The 23,436-nt window shown below is 36.9% G+C and overlaps 1 protein-coding gene across 1 annotated transcript; it reads left to right on the forward strand.

The window, feature by feature from the left end:
• The first annotated feature begins 47 nt into the window (after window positions 1–47).
• LOC108773129 (microtubule-associated protein futsch) lies at window positions 48–21,322 on the forward strand. The gene is made up of 16 exons (XM_018538850.1): window positions 48–199; window positions 1,391–1,575; window positions 1,660–1,856; window positions 1,989–9,400; window positions 9,481–9,698; window positions 9,777–10,086; window positions 12,474–12,652; window positions 12,796–12,985; window positions 13,109–13,347; window positions 13,443–13,842; window positions 14,348–14,459; window positions 14,549–14,933; window positions 14,994–15,038; window positions 17,282–17,398; window positions 17,472–17,580; window positions 18,464–21,322. Exons 1-16 carry the CDS (start codon window positions 55–57, stop codon window positions 20,491–20,493), a joined length of 12,273 nt encoding a protein of 4,090 aa, XP_018394352.1. The 5' UTR covers window positions 48–54; the 3' UTR covers window positions 20,494–21,322.
• Window positions 21,323–23,436: the final 2,114 nt, after the last annotated feature.

The raw sequence follows: 23,436 nt of genomic DNA on the forward strand, positions 1-23,436 counted from the left end.
GGTGGCGGCGGCGGCGGCGGCGACGGGGCCCAACGGCGAGAAGCGGTCGGAAAAATGGCGTCCGATAACGAAGCCTCTTGCGCGAGTGACCCAAATTTCGCGGTGATCTGCTCATTTCTCGCCTGCTTCGGCAAGTCCTGCGGCATCATCTATCCGGACATCGCTCGGCTCCAGGAGATGCTCGAGAATACGCAGGAAGGTGGGTCTTTACTCCAGTCTGTATCTATCCATCTCTCTCTCTCTTTTTACACTTGTGTGTACGTGCTCTTGCGCGCGCGGGAGGAAGGGAGCGACATAGAGAGAAAGAGAGAGAGAGAGAGAGAGAGCGCGAGACACGGTCGTGTTGTATATGCGCCGCTAGACGGTGAGGGGAAGAGAGATGAAGGAGTTGCGCGGGAGGAAGCGAGAGGGAACGACAGCGACCCGCCCCCGCGAGAGGCCAGTCGTCTAAGCGCGTACTATTAGTTTTTTTTCGTACGTCTCCGCTTCGACTACTCGAGGCCTCGAGGTTGGCTCGTTCTGTCCTTATACATCCGTCCGTTGATTTGTTCCGGCGGAGGAGGCAGTCTCTCTCTCTCTCTCTCTCGTTTCCTTCGAGGAGCAAGAACAGCGGACAGTGGGAACGGGCGGCCGTCACCGTCGCCACCGCCGCCGCCGTCGCCACACCGCTGCTTTTTGTTTTGGTGTGTGCGAGCGGCTTGGCGCGAGATATAGCAGTATAGGTGACTACAGAGGCCGTCCCTCTCTACACGTCCCTCCCTCACGTTCCGCGCGGTTTCGCGCCGACCTGAACGGCCTAATAACACGTTCCCTCCGCGAAGCGTTGCTATTGACAGATACCAGCCATGAGCTACGGGGATTTCACATTTGTTGTTCCGCCGCGTGCTGCCACCTTGTCAGCTTGTCGGTTACACGTGATTACGAGTTTACAAGCAACGCGCTACTTACTTCGATTTCGGGGAAACGTCATTGATTGATCCCCGACCTAAACGCTCCGAAATCCACTGACGATTGTCTTCCTTTGACTATAGAATGCGTAAACAAAGCGGTACTCCGTTTTTTTTTGTCACCTTATTCGGATTTCCATTCATGATTTGCGCTTTAAGTTGGAATTGTTTATTTATAGTACCCTAAACTTAATTTAAATTTTGAGAAATGTTTTTTTGGATAATGTTTCAGTTTTATTTTTATCACTTCGAGTATTATTTTAATAAATATCTTATTGAAAGTTTACATAAATACTTGAAGGCTTCCATATAAATTCATGATTATATTGGAATAATTAAGTTCTGTAATTCGAAAGCTAATTGTGTACACATGTAGACAAAAATGTATATGTATATATATATGATTGTTTTTCTTTTGTTTCTTATAAATTTATTGTTTTTAGTGTCGCAAGAATTAATAGATCTGCACATCAAGTTGTTGCGCAAAACACGTAAATCCGTGTCACCAGAAAAGTGGGAGAGAGCGCTAGTCAAGTTTTGCCACACGTACTCTAATCAGGATGGATGGGAACTTGAACGCTTCAGTTACAAGAAAGCTCGCGTTGCTGTTAAACTGCGTTTACTTAAAGTATGAATTGTATTTTTTCTTGCCTGTCTATAGGATCAAATAGTTAATCTGTCTTATAATATCAAAATAATTTTTCTATTTTAGGTATTATTGGAAACACAATTTGATTTAAACCAAAAGTTTAAGAATGAAGTAAACAAATTGGCAGCTAATGAGTTGCGTGTGGAACCTTTAGGAAGGGACAAAAGTGGATTAGCGTACTGGTGTCAGCTGGATGAAGAGTGCAACATAAGAGTTTATAAGGAAGATTTAGATGAAGAGAATTGGGAATTAGTAGCTCAGTAAGTTTGTGTCTTATATACTGTAAGTTAAATTTAACTAAAACTACAGCTATTAATAATTAGTTATTCTTAGTTGTATTGTCATTTGTTATTATTCTTTACATTTATCAATGCATATGTTATTTGTAATAGGGATCGAGAAGGTGTTGTTAATCTCATAAGTACCTTGTCAAATGGCGAAATTGAAGCCATACCAATTAATGAGGATAGCAACAGTTTAGAAATTTCTGAGAAACCTATTATTGACACTGGCCAAGTAACAACGTCTCCAAGCTTAGAAGACGAAGTTGTTCAAGAAAACGGCGTTGACGAGATGAAGCAGCTACCAAACGGTAGAAGCGATGAGTTAGAGGAAGAACGAGAACGTGATGAAGATCAGGATCAAGATCAAATTCCGAATGCTATCATTAATGAAGTTGAAAAAGAAGTTGACGAAGAAGAAGAAGATATGGACGCGGAAGAGGAAGATATGACGAATGATGAAAGTTCCAAGCAAATTACGGAGGAAGACGATTCTCAAGAAATGGTACAAACTCCGAGCATAGAATCAAGATGTAAAAATGATTCATCTTCCTTGTCGGCGACTAATTTAAAGTTAAACATGAAAATAGATGCAAAATTGGAAAATGCGAGCCACAGAGAGGCTACTGACGAAACGTCCGCTTTCTTGGTATCGGAAAGCAAACCCTCAATAATACACAAACAGATCGGTGTTATAAAAGCTGAAGTTGACGAACCGGCGCCGTTAAAATCTATAGAAACGCCTGTTATTACTTCATCTCCATTGAAACTGGTAAATATTGCGGAATTGAAGCAGCCATCAGATGAAAAATTAGTAAGTCCGACATCTGTTATCGCGCCTTTAAACGCGGTAAAAAAGCACGGTCCTTCCGACGAGATAAAAGCCCTCGAGAAATTGTCTGGCAAGAACAGTCTATCTTTCTCAACTACAGATTCCATTTCTGTGGGGCACAGTAAACTATCGGTCAAGCCAATTGACCAATTAGCTGCAAATCTTGTGAGGATACAGTCAGAGAAATTGGAAAAGCCAAGCGGACCGAAATCGTTGGAAAAGATAGCGGAAACTTTAGCAAGATCCAGTAGTATGTTGGGAAATATGGTAAACGGAGAGGATGATAGACTGCCGCAAGATTTTTGTGCGAGAAATCAATCCGAGAAGTCGGCAACGCACAGGAGTCATAGAGGCATAGATTTATCAACGTCACCGCGTGGCTGGGAAAATGCAAATGAGCAAAACAGACCGGTGGATTTCTCTGGAATTGATCTTTCTAGTCGAAAATTGGGAAAAACAATGGATTTGCCTTCTCCTGGTTACAGGACGCAAGATTTCCAGCATCGAGAAATGGATTTAAGTACGAAGAAGGTGAACAAACCAGAAGTGTCAAATCTGCCGTACGATGCGCGTAGCGTAATGTTACGTAATCATGTGATGGTGGCTGATTTGAGCAAGAGACAGATGCCGTTTACCGCATACGAGACGCCTTATCATAATACAGCTAGATTACCTGCCAAGGACGAGCACAGATTACCAAGTTATGCGATACTTTCCGATCCCAGCAAGATCACGACGCTGAGAATGAACAATGCACCACTGAAACGTCCTATAGAGGATGACGATATACAGCAAGATATGCTGAAGAGGATAAGGGCGGATGTAATTCCAATCAGGGGTTCTATAGACAAGAGACCGATGATGAGTAGCAACTGGAGAGACGAAGTGAGTGAGGCTATCGAGGAGCCTATAATGATGGTCCAAGGCGAGGGATCTGGCAGTGATTGCGACGCAGTAAATCCCATTGTTGGAGAGGCTATAGAGGAACCGACGACTTTTTACTACGGCGAGGGTTCCGGCGCGGAGTGCGGGACAGGTAATCCCGGCGACGACGCGCCTACTGACAATAAAGAAAGCAACGAATCAAAAACTGAACCTGACTCAGCTACCACGGCGCTGTCGCAGAATAAGGTTTTAACCGAAGACGAGATATCTACGGGTTCGATACTGTCGAACAAAACCCCTGTAAAATTAAATAGAAATTATCCACAGTCTAATGTAAGCGTAAACGATAATTGTCAAATAGTAGATTCTATACAAGAAAAGCCAAAGTTTAAGCACACGTTAGGCGTCCAGATAATACCTAAAAGTACAACCGGTCCTGTCAAAAGGTTGTCCAGATGGGACGTGGGAAAGCCAGAAGAGAAAAAAGAATGTGACAGTAGTATCATATCAAACGAAGGAGACATATCACTGAAGAAGAATACGGATGATCACAAGCGTGATAATGTGGAAGAAAAGCTGTTAAATGTGGACGCTGAATCGGCCAAAACTGGATACGAGAATTCCGCTGATGTAGATCAAGGCGTCAAAGTAGATGACCTTGTAAATACAAGCAGTGGAGCCATCGAAGATAGTGTTAAATTGCAAGTGCCCGACGTGAGTTCGGAAAATACAAGTACGAAACAGGAAAAAGACTGTACGCTTCAAAAACCTGTGCAATGCGACTCGTCGATATCGTACCAAGCGGACACTTTGCAAGAACCTAAACCATGTACAGATCTTGAATCTACGACAGTTTCAGCTGTTACACAAAACTTGTCTGATTCGAGTAACGTGGTTTCGCGCGAACCAAATACTCCCGAAATAACGAATAATGAATGCAAACCAGCAGCTGCATCTCCGCCGAGATTTTTTTTTGGTCCCAATTGCATTTCGTACACTTCGAAATCCGATGAATTAGGATCTCAATCGGAACAAAGCCTGACTACATCAATTCACGATAAAACGGACACTGTGCAATATGAATGTGTGTCTTCGTCGAAGTCAGCAGATGATACTGTTTATTCGTACAAGACGGAAGATTTTGATTTGACGCAAACAAATAATAATTCGTTGAAATCGGATGTGTTTACCTTGGAATCTGACAGCGTTTTATGCGGAAATAATAGTAAAGATATTGAAAAAATTGAAACGCCAAGTAACACGTGGGATCAAACAAAGGAAGAGACTTTAACGCCCAGCAGCTCAATAGATCCAAGCACTACGCCTGAGTACAATGCTGCTAGTTCATCTGTCGCGCTAGTTGAAGTAGAAGCGAGTAAAGAGTCAAGTGTACAAGAATCTGTTTGTGCTGATAAGGAAGTGGAAGAAGATGACTGCTCGAAATTGCTTACAAGTCCTACGTCAGAAATGGTAACTGGAAATGAAAGTATTAATGACATAAGTATAACTGAAGAAGATTCAATAAAAATCAGTTTGAATAGCGAACTCAATGTTCAACCAGCAGAATGTGGGATTGTCGAACCATCGCAATGCGATCAGTCTATCGATTCTGAAAATCTTGTAAGTACAGAAACTCAAGAAGATTCTTTTAAAGCATCGGACGATGTTACAACGCAGCTGTTGGATGATAAAGAGGACAAACTATTAGCCAATGACTCTAAAAATGAGAATGATTATCAGTTTGATAGTACAAATGTTTGTAACGAACAGCAAAACAAAATTGAATTCGAGACAACGGCACATTCATCTTTATCTCCACTTACACAAAATTCGCAAGCAGAGCTAGCCGATCTCAGGGAATTCGAGGACGTTAACAAATCGAACGAGTCATTAGATTTGAATTCCATGAATGAAGTAGAATCTGCAAGTTATCAGGAAGCAAACAGGCTCAAGAAAACCGATCTAGATTCTATCGGAGAAAGTTGTGACAAGCAGAGTGACAAGAATGATAATTTCTCCGAAATCGATGGTCAGGACGATCATTCGACTGATACGGATAACGAAAAGATGAAAAGCCTGACTGGTTCTGATGTTGATTCATTATGTGTTAACTACGATAAAAATAGCGAAAGAACTGATGCATTATCTGATGTAGGAACTCATAATGATGGGTCAGGTGATTCTGAAGAAATTAAAGACAAAGGATTGAACGATGTGCAAGTTAATGATATTGTGTTCGGTATAGATTCCGAAACACATTTTTCTGAAAATTCTGTGGTGACCAGTTCTGAATCGGTTCAAGAAAGTGATAAACACAATGTAGTTCCTACTATAAGCAGTTCAGACGATGTCTCTGCGCAAGACTCTTCATTTCAGGAGAGTGAACCTGTGCAAATAGATGATGAAAAAGTGGAAAATACTTCGTCTGATACTGATAAGCCTTCTACGTTCAATATTTCGCCTGTAACGGTGCCTGAAACGAATATCTATGAACAGTCCAAGTCTGGTAGTGTCGAAACTATGAAAGAAATAAGCTCATCTAATTTAGTTCAGTCTACAAGTGAGTATGGAGACAATGTTTCTGAAAATCCCAGTTCTTGTGTTGATCAAGATTCGAATGGTGAAATAATTATAGATGATCGTGTGTCTGAATCGAATGAATCGTATAAAGAAACTGAAGAGACTGCAACGAATGATGAAAAATCAGGAAACGCTAAAGATACAATACAAGAAAATATAACGGAAGAAGTTCCAATGCAAGAAAATATAATGCAAGAAGATAAAATACAAGATAATATACAGGAAGATAAAATGCAAGAAGATAACATGCAGGAAGATAAAATGCAAGAAGACAACATGCAAGAAGATAAAATACAGGAAGATAAAATACAGGAAGATAAAATACAAGAAGATCCAATACAAGAAGATCCAATACAAGAAGATCCAATACAAGAAGATCCAATACAAGAAGATCCAATACAAGAAGTTACAATGCAAGAAGATACGATGCAAGAAGTTACAATGCAAGAAGATACAATGCAAGAAGATACAATGCAAGAAGATACAATGCAAAAAGATACAATGCAAGAATCAACAGAATTTGAGAAAAAAGCTCCGGTTCTTACAAATATTGAACACGAATCTTGTCAGTCCGAAACTGACTTATCAATGACGAAAACTGAAATCTCGGAGAAGGAGAAATCTGAGATTGATGCAGAAACCGGAGCTTCTAATGACCTTAAAGAATTAACTGTAAAAGATGAGAGTAAAACTTGTAACACTGATGAACAGGATACGACGGTTGCAGCAGATGTCTGCAAAATTAATGTAATTGAAGAAATTGCTGAAAACGTTGCAAACAATACATCAGAGATCGATGCAACAGCTGTAATTGTTGAACAATCGGAAACAAACATTGTAGATGTAATTTTTCAGGAATCACAAGTGAAGGACGCGAATGTTAATAAACAGTCACTAGTTGCGAATTATGATAGCGATTCCAATGATAATGATAGCAATGATGTTTTCGAATCTGAGGTGACGCAAATAAACGATTCTAAAAACTGTGCTGTTGCCCCGATAGATAAAAAACCGGATGAAGAGCAGTATGAAAAATCACTTGATAAAGAAAAAGATATCGACAGTACAACTTTAGTTTCTGATGTGCCTCAAGAATCAGTGTCTACCGAACAACAGTTACAGCCTTTAGAAACGACATTAGAAACGAAAGTATTGAATCAAGATGTAACTGTAGAGCAAGATATTAGAATTAAAGAACAAAAGTGTGTCGACGAAATACAAGTCAAATCTGTCTGCAATAACGTTGAATATCGTTCAACTGATCAATTAACAATGCTTTTAAATAAGGACGAACTTCAAGAGGAAACGAATATCCAGGATATTCCTATTGATGATTCTAAAGTGTCAGAAATGTCAGATGTGAAGCTTTCAGTAACTCCGGTCACGACTGAGGAGATAACTGAATCTTTTCAGAGTAAAAGTTGTGAGATGACTATTGGCCATAATGAGAAAAGTAAAGAATATCTCAACAATTCGATTGATAATATGAAGACAGTTGAGATGCAGGCCACTCGAGAGATTCTTGAGACAGAAGAAAAGGCAGATTGTTTAATATCTGAAAATGTTCGCGATTTCAACGAAAGCGAAGCAAATAAAAGCACAAAAATTTCGTTTACTCGAGAAAGCACAGAATTTAATACTACGGACAATCAAGTGACTGGTGTATTTCACATAACGGAGCAAACAAAAAACGAGAAATTGGATGTCAGTTTAGATATTGAGAATATTGCAAAGTCGAAAAGTGTAAATGAACTTAATTTTGAGGAATTGCCTATTCCGTGTAAAAGATTTAAAGAAGATCTCGACCGTAACGAAGACAATAAAAGGGACGAGAAACCGCAAGAAGAATGTTTAACTAAACCGCTCACGGAAGAAGTGAATTTACCATTGATGCAAACAGAATCGGATATTACGCTAGCAAAGTTGGATAATACTTTAGATGTGAATAAATCACACACATGGAAAACTGAAAGTGCGAGTTTAGAAGGAAGCATGTCTTTGGATGCCTTGTATAATTCAAATTCGATGTCCACGAAGGTGGATAATGTTAATAACTTGGACAGTTGCAACAATCAAAACGAGCCTTTTAGTATAAACGTAAATGTAAATAAGATTACGGAAAATTTTAATAAAAATGAGCCTTCAAATGCAAATAATGAATCGACGACATTTTCTGCTCAGGAAACTATTTCAGAAATTGATACTGTAAAATCTGATCCAAAGAAAGAAGCTAGTAAGAGGCTGATTGGTGCCTCGGATGTAGAGGATATTCCTCTGTTAAAGTCTAAACCTCCGTATATGGAAACCGATGATAAGACATTGGAAAATTTAACAGATATCGATATGCAAACGCCTAAGACTTTAGATACATCCAATGAGATTGAAAAGTTAAAACCACAAATCGAGGATGAAACAAAAATATCAACGATCTCTACAACGCAATTGTTTCAAAATGATTTCGGTATAGTAAACGATTCCGTGACTGTCGTCGAAGATTCGAAGAAGGTCGATTTAGAAACTGCAGAGAGGAAAGAATCTCCTAAAATTCAGGAAATCGAAATGAGAACTATTTCTGAAGCTTCTGACGATTCGATAGGTGTGGATAATGAAGATGTCTTTGTACCGGAAGAAACAGATCCCTTAGCGTGTACCGATGACACTTTAAAGAATATTACTGAAAATGTGTCTGATGCTTCTAAGATAAGTATTCGCGTAAAGCCGGCAACTGAGTTAGTTTATGAGGGATGGAAATTGGATAGCACTACGGAAACACCGAAGGTTTCGCGAAAACGGCGAAATAGCGCTCATGAATCGAATTCCGAGGATGGAGCAGCGAAGCAAGAAGACGAAGAGATGATGGGTGGCAAAAGAATGAAGTTACGCGCAAAACGTATACCGGATAAAGAATTACGAAAGTCCGTCGAGGAAAGTCGTGAAGTGGTGACGGTGAGCTCCGAGGACGAGGCTGTGAAATGTGATCCTGATAATGCAACAAAGCACGCGAATAAAGAGGGCAGCGGTGATCCGAACATTACGCAAACAATGACGATCGACAAAAAGATTAGGGGTCGTCCTAGGGGTAGAAAGAGGCGCGGTTTCCGGGGTGGTGGACGTTCGAGTCGGCCAAAGCTCACGGAATTTCAGGGCGATCAAATGTCGCCTGGTGATCATCCTGATGAAGCGCCTAACGATACTTTAAATACAACACAGAAGAAACGGAAAAAGCGTAAGTATACATACGTAGTGATTGCTCGTGGAATATGCAGTATTTGTGAAAGCTTGTTAATTGAAAACAAATTTTTACAGGAAAAATGGTCTTAGGTTTAGAAATAGGCAGAGATATCTCGTTAGAGACTGAAACATCACATGTAACAGCACAGGACGAGACGCCTGTCAGGCAATCAAGAAGAATAGCGCAGTTGAAAATAAAGGAACAAGCGGACAGGCGTAGAATTGAGGAAGAAAGTATGCGTGAAATAGAAGAGAAAAAGGAATCAGAAAAGAAAAAAAGAAAAAAGCAGAAGGTAATTAATTGTTCGATGTTAAACATATGAAAAAAACTGTAATTATAACTTAATAAGTAATTCTTTTGTGTCGCACAGCCGGAAAGCGAGGAAGAAGAAGTTATTATAAAGGAAATTGAAAAGGAGAAAAAGTCCAAAAAGAGACGTCGAAAGAGGAAGAAAAAGAAGATGCTTGCTAAATTTAACGAAGCGAATCCATGGCAGAGTTCATCCGGATCTAGCAGTGACGAAGAGAATGACAATGAAGATGAAGAAGAGGATATGGACGAAGATATGGAGAGCGAAGGCTCTTTATTATTTAAAAGTGATCATGAATTTTCTCCTGAGAGCGATCTCGAGAAGGATCAAGAATCTCAACCTTTGAGACGTGCTAGAACAGCACAAAAGGGTAAGTTCTTTGCTAAAGAGAAATTTATATAATGGATCAAAAGAAACAAATTACCAAAATGAGCCAACACAAGTCCTCAGTGTACGTATATAAAACGTGTATATATACACACATATGTTTTATTATTTATTTCGAATAAATTGTATAAAAAATACACATTGAGAACTTGTGATGGCTCATATTGGCAATTTGTTTGTTTCTTTTGATTTAAAAAAATAAGATAATCAATAGGTCTGTTATCGTCTGTTATCTATTTTTCTAATTAAACTATGTAATTTTAACCAAATGACAATTTTTATTTACAAACAATTTTATATTTTAACGAATTTTTTGGCTCGTAGTTCTTTTTCTTTTTATTATAATTAATAGGCTCATATGAATAAATAAAAAAAAAATGCCAATGTGAGTCGTTACAGGTTATTAGTGTGTATTTTTGTATATAAAATTTATTTAAAATGAATGATAAGACGTATACGTTTCGACCTTCGTTCAGGTCCTCTTCAATACAAAGAAAGATGATTAAGTATAAAAGTTATACATATAAATGGTAGCGCATACAAAATATAAATTATTTAAGTGTAAAGTACAAAATACCGTAGTGGTAATGTCCGAATTTAAGTCAAATCTTGTGATTATCAAATTGTTAAGTTTAATGATTGTCAAGATTAGACTGTCATCGTAAAAAAAGAAAAAACTATTATTATTGATTGGTATCGCAAACCAACTTTCTCAGATCGCTTCCTCAATTACTTCTTGCGACATCCACTCAGTCAAAAAATTGGCACAATTATTGGTTTGATTGATAGGATATTACTACTTTCCCACCCAAATTTTCATAAAAAGAATTTTGAAATAATTGTAAGAAATAACCTAAGAGAGATTCTCCCGGAGCTGTGTGGCTCCGCAGCAAAACTGTGGCTTGCTATAATACGAACTACAATGAGGCCTCGGTTCGAGTCCCGACATCGTGCACAGTTCTTACATAATTATACAAATTTTACTAAATAATGATTAGTTTAACGTCTTAGTTTAATTTTTTTAACTATCAAAAAATGACTTTACAAAAAATTTGATCTTTTTAATTGAACTGATGATGTTGTCATCAAAGAACAATTGACAATTCAAGAAAAAAATAATATAAAGTTACAGTTTTTTACTATATCTTTTATTCCTAATATTTCTAATAAAATCAAGAATTTTTTAAAACATTTATCTTTTATATGAATAGCTTATACAGGCATAAACAAACTCATAAAGGTCCAGAAGGATTACTTCAATTCTCCCAATCCAGTGTAGTATACAAGATTGATTAGAGGGACTGTGATGCGTCTTACGTTGGACAAACAAGCTGATGTTTAAAAACGCGCATAAAAAACACAGAAATCATATCAACAGAAATACGACCCAACATTCGGTTATTACGCAACATCGTATTGACTTATCTCATGAATTTGATTTGGATGGTGTACATATTTTAAACAAAGAATAGATTTTAAATAAAAGACTGATATTAGAGATAATACATATTAAAAACAAAAACTAAACCTGAATTTACAAAGGGTGCGTTCCACTTGGCGCTCACAATGTTTGCGAGCGTTATTTGTCCTTGTTTAACATTTAATAAACAACAAGGATGAAATGATTCCATGAGCGTTGCGAGCGTCAAGTGGAACGCACCTAAAATGACACACTTTCACTTGATCCTTTATATACAGATTTATTTTTTAAGACTGAGTAATGCTTCTATTCTAAAAATTTATCTCTTGTCTATTTATTATTTATATAGTATATTGTCATTGAGGTACATGTTCTGTTGCTCACTGTTTCTCTTTATTTCATTTCATATTTGTCTGCCAAACAGTTAATGTTTTGTCTAATAACTTTCTCTTAAATTCCATGTAAGTGAATTAAATTTTGATATCAATTACTTTTATAATAATTATATATTAATTTATTCATAATTGTGCTTACACAGTAAACTGAACAGTATAATAGAATCTGTACAAATACTACACTGATAACAGTCTAATCTTGACAACACAAGATTTGATTTAAATTCGGACATTACCACCATATTTTGTACTTTACACTCAAATAATTTATATTTCGTATGCGCTACCATTATATGTATAACTTTTATATTTGATCATTTTTCTTTGTACTGAAGAGGACTTGAACGAAGGTCGAAACGTATACGGTCTTATTATTCATTTTGAATAAATTTTATATATAAAAATATATATATACACACTAATAACTTGTATCGGTTCACATTGGCATTTTTTGTTTTCTTTTTTTTCTTTTAATTTATTTAACTGAGCCTTTTGATTATCTTATTTTTTATATAATTGGACTCTTATTCGACTATTTTATCTTTTTTCTATTAGCCCAAAGTGATGTTGAGGAAGCTGAGGATGAGTATGCCTGTCAGAAATGTGGCAAAGCTGATCATCCTGAATGGATTCTTTTGTGTGATTCTTGTGACAAAGGTTGGCATTGCTCTTGTCTTAGGCCAGCTCTTATGCTTATACCCGAAGGCGACTGGTTTTGCCCTCCGTGTCAACATGTAAGTTTATTTTTATACAATTTTTTGTTTTTTATACGATTATTTTGTGAATTGTCCGCACATAAATATTGCACACTTTTCGCAAAGTTTCATATATATGTATAAATATGTGTATATGTGTCTTAATAAAATTATCTTTTAAGACTTTATTGGTGACCAAATTACGAGAGACTCTAAAAACGCTGGATCAGTTAACAAAAAGACACGAGAATGAAATGCTACGAAAAAAGCGATTGGCTTTTGTCGGCATAAGTCTGGATAATGTACTTCATAAAGGCGAAACACAACATGGATCGAAAGGATCACAAGCATCCAGTCAAGAATCAGACAATGGTAAATTGTGTACAATACTTTATATTGCGTGGGTTTACGTTGTTTTAAATAATATATGACTTTACGTTAATTAATATTATCGTGTATCATTATAGTATACGCGATATTAATCTGTTTTTATAGATTCTTCAGAATCTTCTTCGTCGGACTCCACTTCCGTAATGTCGATAACCAGTGAGGAAAGTGAACCAGTTTATCAGTTACGAGAACGTCGATGTGCCAGTACCTACAAGTTTAATGAATATGATGATATGATTAATGCCGCAATTCAAGATGAAGTTGAAGCGGTTCAAGGTGCTGGCAATCAGGGAAGAGGCAAGGATATTGCAACAATAGTTAATGCAGAAAAGGAAGAGGCACAGGTAAATTAAAATAATTATAAATAGATATGTAAAGTAGGAACGTGATATGTGTTATTATATGTATACACAATATGCTACATTTATTTATTTTACAGGTTGAAGCATTAAAGATGACGCAATTAGAAGAGGACAAGGACGATACGGAATCAAAGCCGGAAAAAGAAAGTGATGAAGAATATAAGATTGAGAATGAAGATGTGGTTGATGATCTAGAAGAGGAACAAAATACGGTTGCTAGGAACAGAATACGATTACTAGCACGTAAGAAACATCGGAAGCTGAATAGCCTCGACATAAGCAGTGAAGACGATCCGGATAGTGACGAAGATTTTAAGGGTACAAGCTCCGAAGAAGAGGAGGACTTTGATGATCATATTTCATCATCTGATGATAGCAGCTTTGCCGACGTAAAACGACGTGGTAGAAAAGGCGATTCGCGCCCTGTTCGAAGATCTACCAGGGCACGTATGACTAGGGCCTACGATGATGATTTTAGTAAGTTTATTGTACTTTTTAATATCTCTATGTATATGTCTTTATTTATTTATTCTTGACACTAGTTACATTTATTTCGTACTCTTCTTCACTCAACAAAATCTTTAATCAATTTTTTATAAACTAAATTATAAAAAGAATGAGAACAAAAATTAAAGAATTAAATCCGGAACTTGTCCTATAAGTAATTGACTTTTTTTATATGTCATTCGGATTTTATACAATTAATCTTGTATAAATTTTACATAAATAATTAATATAAATTTTTATCTAAAAATTTTAATTATTTATCAAATAATTATCATTTTTATATATATATATATATATATACACACTACAAAATAAAGAATATGTTCACACTTTGTGCGTAGCAGCAGTTTTGCGCGAAAAAAGATTTCTATAGTTTTCAGGATTGAAAGATTGATTACTTTAGACAAGCTGAACGGGCATATAAATCTAAGGCACACAAATATTTAAAAAAATTATTGTAATAAATTCTTTTTAGTTAATGATGACAGTGACGACAGTGATCGACCAAAGAAAAAGAAATCGCGATCCATGTGGGGAGATTCGGATAGTGAAGACAGCGATAATTCATGGAGACAGAGAAAGAAAAAGTGCGAAATGCGTAATATATATTAAAAATAATATATTAAAAACATGATTATACAGAAAAATGTTTAAGTTATTTTTAAAATTATTGTAGAAGCAGGACAATATCAACATCCAGAGTCAGAACAATTCCTAAAACAAAGGGCAAAAAGAAAAAAAAGAGAAAACGTATAATAGAGTCTGATAATCAGAGTGAAAATGATGAAGAAGATGAGCCGAAAATTGAAACACAATGCGAACCTAATTTACAAGACTTCAATACCAGTCTAAATGAAATGATGGACGTTAGTAAACAAGAAAATTTTGAAACTTCTTTAGGCGAAGGCAGCGTTGAAATAAAAGATGATAGATTACAAGAAGAAACAACAACAGCAGCAGCAGCAGCAGTAGTAACAACAACAACTGCTGCTGCTTCAGATGTCCCTATTCCACAGATTCAGCAGCCGTCAGAAATAGTACCGATTCAGAAAATCAAAAAGGTAAGTACATTTTAATTAATTATTGTTACAAAAAATTAATATTTAATATTATTTTTTTAGGACATTGTGCCTAAACCGAAAAAGGCTCCTGCTATTAGACGAAAAGTATGTATATTTTGTTTCTTTATTTAAGGGGGACATTTCACGAATCATGTAGAAAATAAGGTGATCTTTCGCAATTTTTTAAATAGAAAACTATACGACAAATTCTTTTGAAATTTTCAGGATATGTTATTGTAAAATATTAACTACTAGAAAAATTTTTTTGCGATAGAAAAACAATGTGTATTTTATATTTATAATAATCTAATTTTGATTCGTCAGCATTGAAGTCGCTTGTCGGCGCACAATGTAACGCCACTTGTATTTATCGGAAACAAAAAACAAAAAAGTTCTTTTTTGTAGAGTTTATGTTATCAATTGAACTTACTTTTAATATGAAATTATAAAAATGGGGCGATACGTAGAAGAAAATTGTTCATTACGTATTAAAAAAGTAATTTATTTAAACATAATTATAAATAAAGGTTCAATTTATGAGGGAAGTATTTATCTAAATGTGTATGCACAGGAAGAATTCAATCGAATGAATAGTTTTTGAGTTATATCTTGCATGTCAATTTTAAAAAAGTAGTTCCAAGAAAAACGCGTTTAAAGTTTTAAATATACATAACCAACAATTTTCGATTACTTACAGCTAATCTGCTATTCCGGGTCCATAAAGTAAACTTTCTGTTTTTTCAAAAAAAAATTGTAAAGCTGCATTTTATTCTCGACGATCCGATATAGCTTCTCTAGTGCTGCTAAGCTGTGGCGCTCGAGTCTCCGTAGTCGTTGTGCGTTGTATTGATTAGCAAATATTTTACATTACTGACCAGTAATAATATCCATGCTATGCATTATTTGCAAAATGGAACTATAACCTTCGTTAAAAACTCCAACAGCTATAAAAGCAGCAATTGATATTTAGTTTATGAGTCAAAATCACTCCAAATCGAAGACTGCGGCTTCAAAAATATAACTGTTTCGAGATGTTATACAAAGAAACACGAATGCATACACTGTACAGTATAATGTTTCTATAGGATACATAAAAGAAATATTTCAGTTATGTTCAAAGCCCAAGAATCGATGGAAGAAATACACCACGCGCTCGGTGCTTTACCTGCTTGACGGTCCGCAAATTATCTGTAATTGCGTTAATTCTTCGAATTTTGTTCTAAATTCAAGGAACATATTTTTGATCGGTTATAGTACATTGTGTAAGGCCGGAATCAGACTACGCATTGAAAATTGAGATTGAAGATTAAAAATTGAAATTTGACCAATGAGAATAAAAGAATTTTTGCTCCTATTATTTTGATTGGCCAAATTTCAATCTTTCAATCTTTAATCTCAATGTTCAATGCGTAGTCTGATTCCGGCCTTACATGTGTGGTAAGCTGTCTATTGCGCGACACGGGCGTGGGAACGCACGAGCGAAGCGAGATATAGACAATTATAGCACATGAGTTGCACATAGATTTTTTCCTCACGAGTGCACTGTGTTAGTAATATGTTATACAATTATAAATTCGCACGAGCGAAGCGAGTGCGACTTATGGGGTGGTGCGTGGGGCGCAGGAAGCGGGGAGGGGGGTTCGAGGGGGGGCGCAGCCCCCTGACACAGAAATTAAAATAAATAATATAGAGAAAGAGGGCAATGAGCCAATAATATCGTTAAAATCTTTTTAAATTATATAATCTAATATATTGCGAAATTAAAATATTTCGTATATAAATATTTAACAATACAAAATTTTTTATTGTTCACATATTTGCTTTATTTTTGCTTTCTGATATATACTTACTGATTTCATCTGAACGTTATTACACGTTGAAGGACACTTACAATCTTGGTAAAATGGCCCCGTCCACAAATTTCTGACTTGGACGATATGGCCAGTATCGAAAAGCTGCCGCCACAGGCGACGAGTAACAAAAGTCAAAAAGAGTTATGAGAACAAAGATGATGATGCAATGCCCGCGAAAAATGGCACGACCCGAACGAACATCGGGCGCCTGCGTCTACGACGTTAGGTTTTAGGTTTTTCTGTGTTGTTATTTGTACGAGTGCTACCACTGCGTTGCGTTATTTTTCATATGAGATATTGGCTATTTATCGCACGCAAAAGCGTTGCGGTATAGGGCACATTACGTGCACGCGTGAGAAAAAATTATAAAATTATGCAAACAAATTTTTCAATTTTTTTGACTCATTACATGAGGTGTTCCCCTTAATGATTAGTTATGGATGGTCATATATATTTTTCAACAATATTAATTTTAACGAATTTTATTCTTTACAGATTATTTATGGTGGACTTCCAGACGAAAACAAACGAGAAGAAGAAGAAATATTAAGTCGACGAACTCGAGGACGAAAAATCAATTATCGAGAAGAAATGGCGTCAGATAGCGAGGAAGTGAGTGATTTTTAACTTTAACAAAATTATCACTAATATATACAATAGTATCTAAATTTTAATTATTTTACAGGAACTGAAAAAAGCATTGATGATGAGAAAGACTGGTGAAAGCGAAGATGAGTATGTAATGAATGAGGCTGATGATATGAATGATGATGGAGAAAAGGATTCTGATTCAGGTAACATAATATAAAATAAGCCTTACATTTTTATATAATAAAATTCATTGCGTACAAATAAATCGTAATGTATGCAGAATCAATTTTTGCATAAAATAAGTCAAAAGTAAATAAGATGTTCAATAAATTTAAAAAATTAGAAATAAAATTTAAAATAGTATTAAAATTTAATTTAGTATTAAAATTAGGCGCGCAATTTGGGGGGACTATATATATTAATAGAACGTTATTTCCTACTTTGGAAAAATATTGCGAACAATATCACTACGTCGACTCGCCATCAGAGGTCTATCGATATTCGCAAATTCTTGCAAGTGCTAAGACACGCGTATATCTCTTTATATAGAATCTCGATTTAATAACTTATCAAGGCGTATAAGGTAAGCTTCCATTACAATGCCTTACTGATGAGTCCAGTAGTGGAAGCCGGGACGAAACGCCAAACATTACGTGATATTCTTCGCAATATATAAATTAACAGATTTAGATTTTAAATTGTAATTTGACTCTTATTCGCCCTATTTAACGTGTTAATTATTGTTATATAAAAGAGTCCTTCAAATCTTCAATTCATTTGTGATTAAAATTAGTATTAGGCTACAAGCTAGGTATTGTTGCTAAATTTTATGTGAAAAATTTGATAAATAATCTATTACGATTTGCGTGTGAGATGTAATAACGGCTAAGATTTTTGAGCGAGTCATAATGATTTAATTAATTTTTATATTTTTAACTGCCGTTCATTATTTATTATTATAACGTACAACTTATTTTTTAAAAGGATTATTTCTAAAAATTATTATAATTTATTAAATATTTCGTCTAACGTACAAATCTAAATAATAACGATTATGTATTTATAGATATTGATTGAATGTTTTAGGAGATATTTATATTCCTAAGAAGGATGCCCTAAAATTTAAAAAGTCACCGAAAACAAAGAAATCACGTAATAGTAAGAGCCCTGCAGCAAAACGTAAGTCTTTATCTGATGACGTACCGAAACAAAGAAAGAAACCTGGACCGAAACCAGGAAGCAAAAACAGATGGCGCAAGCAGAAATTGAAGGATAACATTGATGGAGATATGATTGGCGCAGTTATGGACAATCCTATTGGTGACATAGCATCTAAAATTGATGATAATCTTCCAGATAATGTTGGATTAGCAGGCACGACAATGTCGGTAGCAAGTTCGTTTACCGGAGACGTTCCTGAAGGTTCATTGACAGGTCTTGGTGCCGGAGAGTTAGCTGATCTAGACGATGAGCAGCTCGAGCGGATGATGCTGGATGAAGATTACGGACGTCAGCAGTTGGAGTACGCGGCAATCGAAATAGCAAAGAAGAAGAAAAAGGAGGAACGAGAAGCTAAGAAGTTGGAGAAAGCGCGTATAAAGGCTCTGGAGATATTGGCGGCGGAGAGGCAAAGAGATCCTAATGCACCCGAGGGAACGGACGGTGAGGTGCCCAAGAAAAAGAAGCGTGGACGTCGCAGCAAGGCCGAGATCCTCGCTGAACAGATGCGCAGGGATGGTGCGTCAAATCTAGGCATCATCCCGGCTTCGGCTATCGGTGGAGTTGGCACACCGGATGGCGTGAGTAATATGTCACACAACATGAATCCGGGTACCTTATCTACGGATTTGACGCCGGAAACAGATAGAAGCATCGAAGGAGGACATATGCCTCTTATGACTGGACCCGATGGACAACTTTTTAATCCAGATGGCATGCCGGTGAAGCCGAAACGACGAGGTCGTGGCAAGGGCAAAAAGACTCTTGCAATGGAGGCGGCTAGAGCTGCGGAAGCGGCGGCTAAGGCCGCGGCCGAAGCTGGTTTGATCGGCATGGGTACTGACTCAAATTCAGACATGAAACAGAACGATATGCCAAACGTTCTTCCTACGCCAGGTAGCAGTACGTCTGGTTCGGCACCCTCCACACCACCAGCGAGTACCGTACCTACACCAGGCCCTCCATCGACGCAGTCGCCAAATTCGCAATCAGTTTATCCATCGTTACCCGGTCAACAGTCTTCCGTCATCACGAGAATGCTTCAGTCCCAACCAGTGTCCAGTACTCCACAGTCATTCACTGCGGCGGCGGCAGCGATGGGCCATAAATATTTCGGTGGACCCAACGCTGGAGGACAGATGATGGGTGGTCCGCGAACGGGATACGAGATGCAACCACGTGCCAGGATCCCGTCCCCTTATAGACAGGCGGGTCAATCATCTATGCCACCACATTTTGCTGCGGTCAGGTCGGGTACACCACCAATGCGTATGCGAGTACCCGGACCGCAGATGTATCACACGCCACACCATCCAATGGACCCGTCCCCTTCGGGTGGCGGACCGATCTCCATTAGCAATAGAGATCGGAGTTCGCCTTTGACGCCCGGCGGACCGGCGATGATTCCACCGTCGGCCGGCAGTTCACTGGCCAAAGGCGGTCCAACGCCGCCACCGCCACCTCCACCATATGTGAGGGGTGGTCCGCCAATGGCTAGGTTCGCCGAGAATCCTATGGGACCCAGGCATCAGATGCCGCCGTTTACCAATGCCTCTCCTGTAAATCACAATATGCAGCAACCTTCACCACCTCCCAATCGACCGCCCGGTAATTTTTCACCGTATCATCCGCCTCCGCCACCTAATTATCACTACGGTGCCTATCCGCCACCTCCGCCAATGTCTACGGCGGACGATGCAGCTGCCTATCAGAGTTCGCCGTATCCTTCGGAACATTTCTCCTCGCCGGCAGACAACCAACCACCGATTCAAGGACCGCCACCGCCTCAGGCACCGCCGCAGCAATCGCATCCGAATGATGACGATCATGGCACCGGCGAATTTGGCGGCCTGGTATCTTACTTTAGTAGCCAGAGAGAGGACGATCTCGATTCGTAGCATGAGTGAGAGCTTGGCCAACCCTAAATCATTAGGTAGAGGCAGCGTGCCCAGGTAAGACCACAACTTTTGCTACAGAGGGAAAAGTGGTAACGTAGACGCACCAAATAGAACACGAACTTTGGATAATCTAATTTTTCAAGGACATTAGTGTTGCATATGTCACGTGAAAATAAAGCTGTAGAGTCTTCCTCTTCGACCTCTAAAGCAAACAGTTGTCCTGTAGTCCTTGCACTTCTTACGCCGCCGGAGGCAAATCTAAGGTTGGCCAAGTGTAAAGCGAATGGAATCATAGTGACATGGCGGAACCTATTATTTAAGAGTTGTAAGTTTTTCTGTAATTAGTTTTCAGTTTAATTGGATTTGTATGCAACGGCGTACAATCGCAAAAACTTTAAGTGAAGACACAATGGTCGTTTCGTCTGATAATGGGGCGAAAGATCCGACCAGAACCATTTTTTACCATTATTCGTTATTATAATCCACTGAAAATTCAAATGAAGTTATTTCCAGAAAGATGAGAGGGAATTATTCACTCTCTCCGCGAAGTGGTAGTGTGTTCTGTGGAAGAAAAAAATGAGAAATGATCATTAATAATGACGAGAAGGGAATAAAAATTATCGAGTGGTTTTGAACGACATCGTTATTAACATGTACATATTGTAAATATCCCGTAAGTCCTTTAGATTATGTATTACATGTATTATATATATACACACAACACATGCAGTCATGCAGAATACTACAAAAATTAGTGCGGAAAGGGCACAAATGTAATATTTAAATTTAATTCAAAAGAATGACATCTGAATATTATAAATTAACAAACAGTGTGACTATTACTATAATTATTTATAAAGAAAAAGATTAAGAATTTATAATAGGCAGTATATTGTATTTTACAAATTTTACTTGATAATTCTATGAGAAACTATTAATATAGTTATATATTGAAGAACAGGAGGCTGCTTTAAATGTATCTTATGTGAAAAATAAACAGAATGGATTTTAACAAAACCAGCAGTTAGCGTATAATTGGCGATGCATGGAGAAATTTTATTGTGTCATGGCATGCATTATTTATATAATCCTACGTCTGAATGGTTTTGATTTATTCAGATATACGCAAATATTTCTATATCGCGCTGTGTTTCAAACAAATAGAAAAAATAGGATTATATATATTATTTATATGATATAATAGTATAAATTACATATAACTATAATTTGGAATAATTATATTTTTTGAAATAATTTTGATTTAAAAATAGTCTATATTATCAGTGTGTATGGTGCGTGTGATTTGAAGGACAACTAACTCGTTCGCACTACCTGATGTTTCTTTCTGCACTCCCAATTTGTCAGTATCTATATCCTTATCTATCATGTTTATATTAAGTGTTGTATATGGTCTGTCTAAATCTGGATTTTGTCCAACGTAAAAACCACTTTCACCAGAGTGATGTAAATAGAAGAAGTAAATAGTTCGGTCGATATAAATCAGGATTGGTAAAAAAAAGACATGTTTTAAATAGTTTAAAACATGCCTGACCGATGTTTTAAATATGTTTTAAATATATTTTTTGTAATACTGTTTAAAGCATATTTGAAGCATTAAAAACATGTTTAAAAATATACATGTTTTATTCTTATGAAAAAAATACATCAGTCTTTATTAATCCTGATATAAATGTTCTAAGGGCATTTTGAAAAAATAACTACCAAAAATCTTTTTTAGATCGATTTGACCAACATTATTAATTTTAATGTTAGTCAATTCTGATTCTTTTTAATAGCAAAAGAAGATACATAACTAGTTAAAATTTAATGTATTTTCGATCTCTATATTACGCGAATAATCATATAAGGCCAAGTATGTGAATGTCGGCCAATCTTGAGTGCAGGAAGAAAATTGAGACAGATCGAGATGTTCACTGAACAGACGTAAATGTACTAGGCTGGTGATAAACTTCGCGTTCAGAGCGAAGTTTAAGTTTCAATTTTTCAAATGTTATAGAATAGATAATCATAACAGCCTCCTGCTCTTTAAAGTTAAGGCCGTTAGTGGCCGTATGCGACGGAAGAAGAAGAAGAAGAAGAAGAAGAAGAAGAAGAAATGTATCTGTTTAGTTATCACACGTACATGCATACCTAATATAAATAGAAGCTATATGAATAAACAAGAAAAGGATATTACATTATCTTAGGATTAGCTTGCTTGGGAGAGTTTCCTTTACTACGTTGAACGTTTTGCGACCGAATCGAACGGTTATACACATATACACGTATGAAACACCCACAGACATGTACACAGACTCTACATGCAGTATAATGTAATAGAGGGGTTTACTACCACTAATTTTATTATTTTTACACCTATTACGATGTATATCGATTGTACGCAGTTCGATGTACAATCACTATTGTCTTCTTCTTTAGGCACAGCATGTCTTTGGGGCCGCTGATCCTTAGGCTACGCCTCGAGGAACCAGTTCTATCATGAAAGCGATCATTGCTATCTTTTTTTCTTTAATGTGCAATCGGCAGGAATGATCAACCTGCGATCTTATATATTGATTCATAATCATAAAAATGTATTTGATTCAAATCGGAAATTGTACATTTAGTGAGATTCTTCTTTGTTTGACCTTCTGCAATATGTATATTAATTATGAATGATCAATTAGGAGCGATGATTCTTATTTAAACATTTGAATGATTCAGCGCACCAACGACCTGTATTTTTAAAAAATTAATATTGATCTGAAAATTGAGAAAGTGAAATTTGTATTTTCTCGAATTTTCAAAGAAATGTATCGAGCTCGTTGATGCGCTAAATTTCTTCGTATTGTCAAGATATTGTTCAGATAATAATGATACCCGTAAAGATTGTGGTAGTACAGAATATCTTTATAAATATATATAGAGATACATATTAAAATA

This window comes from Cyphomyrmex costatus, unplaced genomic scaffold (genome assembly GCF_001594065.2).
Source record: "Cyphomyrmex costatus isolate MS0001 unplaced genomic scaffold, Ccosl1.0 scaffold199, whole genome shotgun sequence".
Taxonomy (NCBI): Eukaryota; Metazoa; Arthropoda; class Insecta; order Hymenoptera; family Formicidae; genus Cyphomyrmex; species Cyphomyrmex costatus.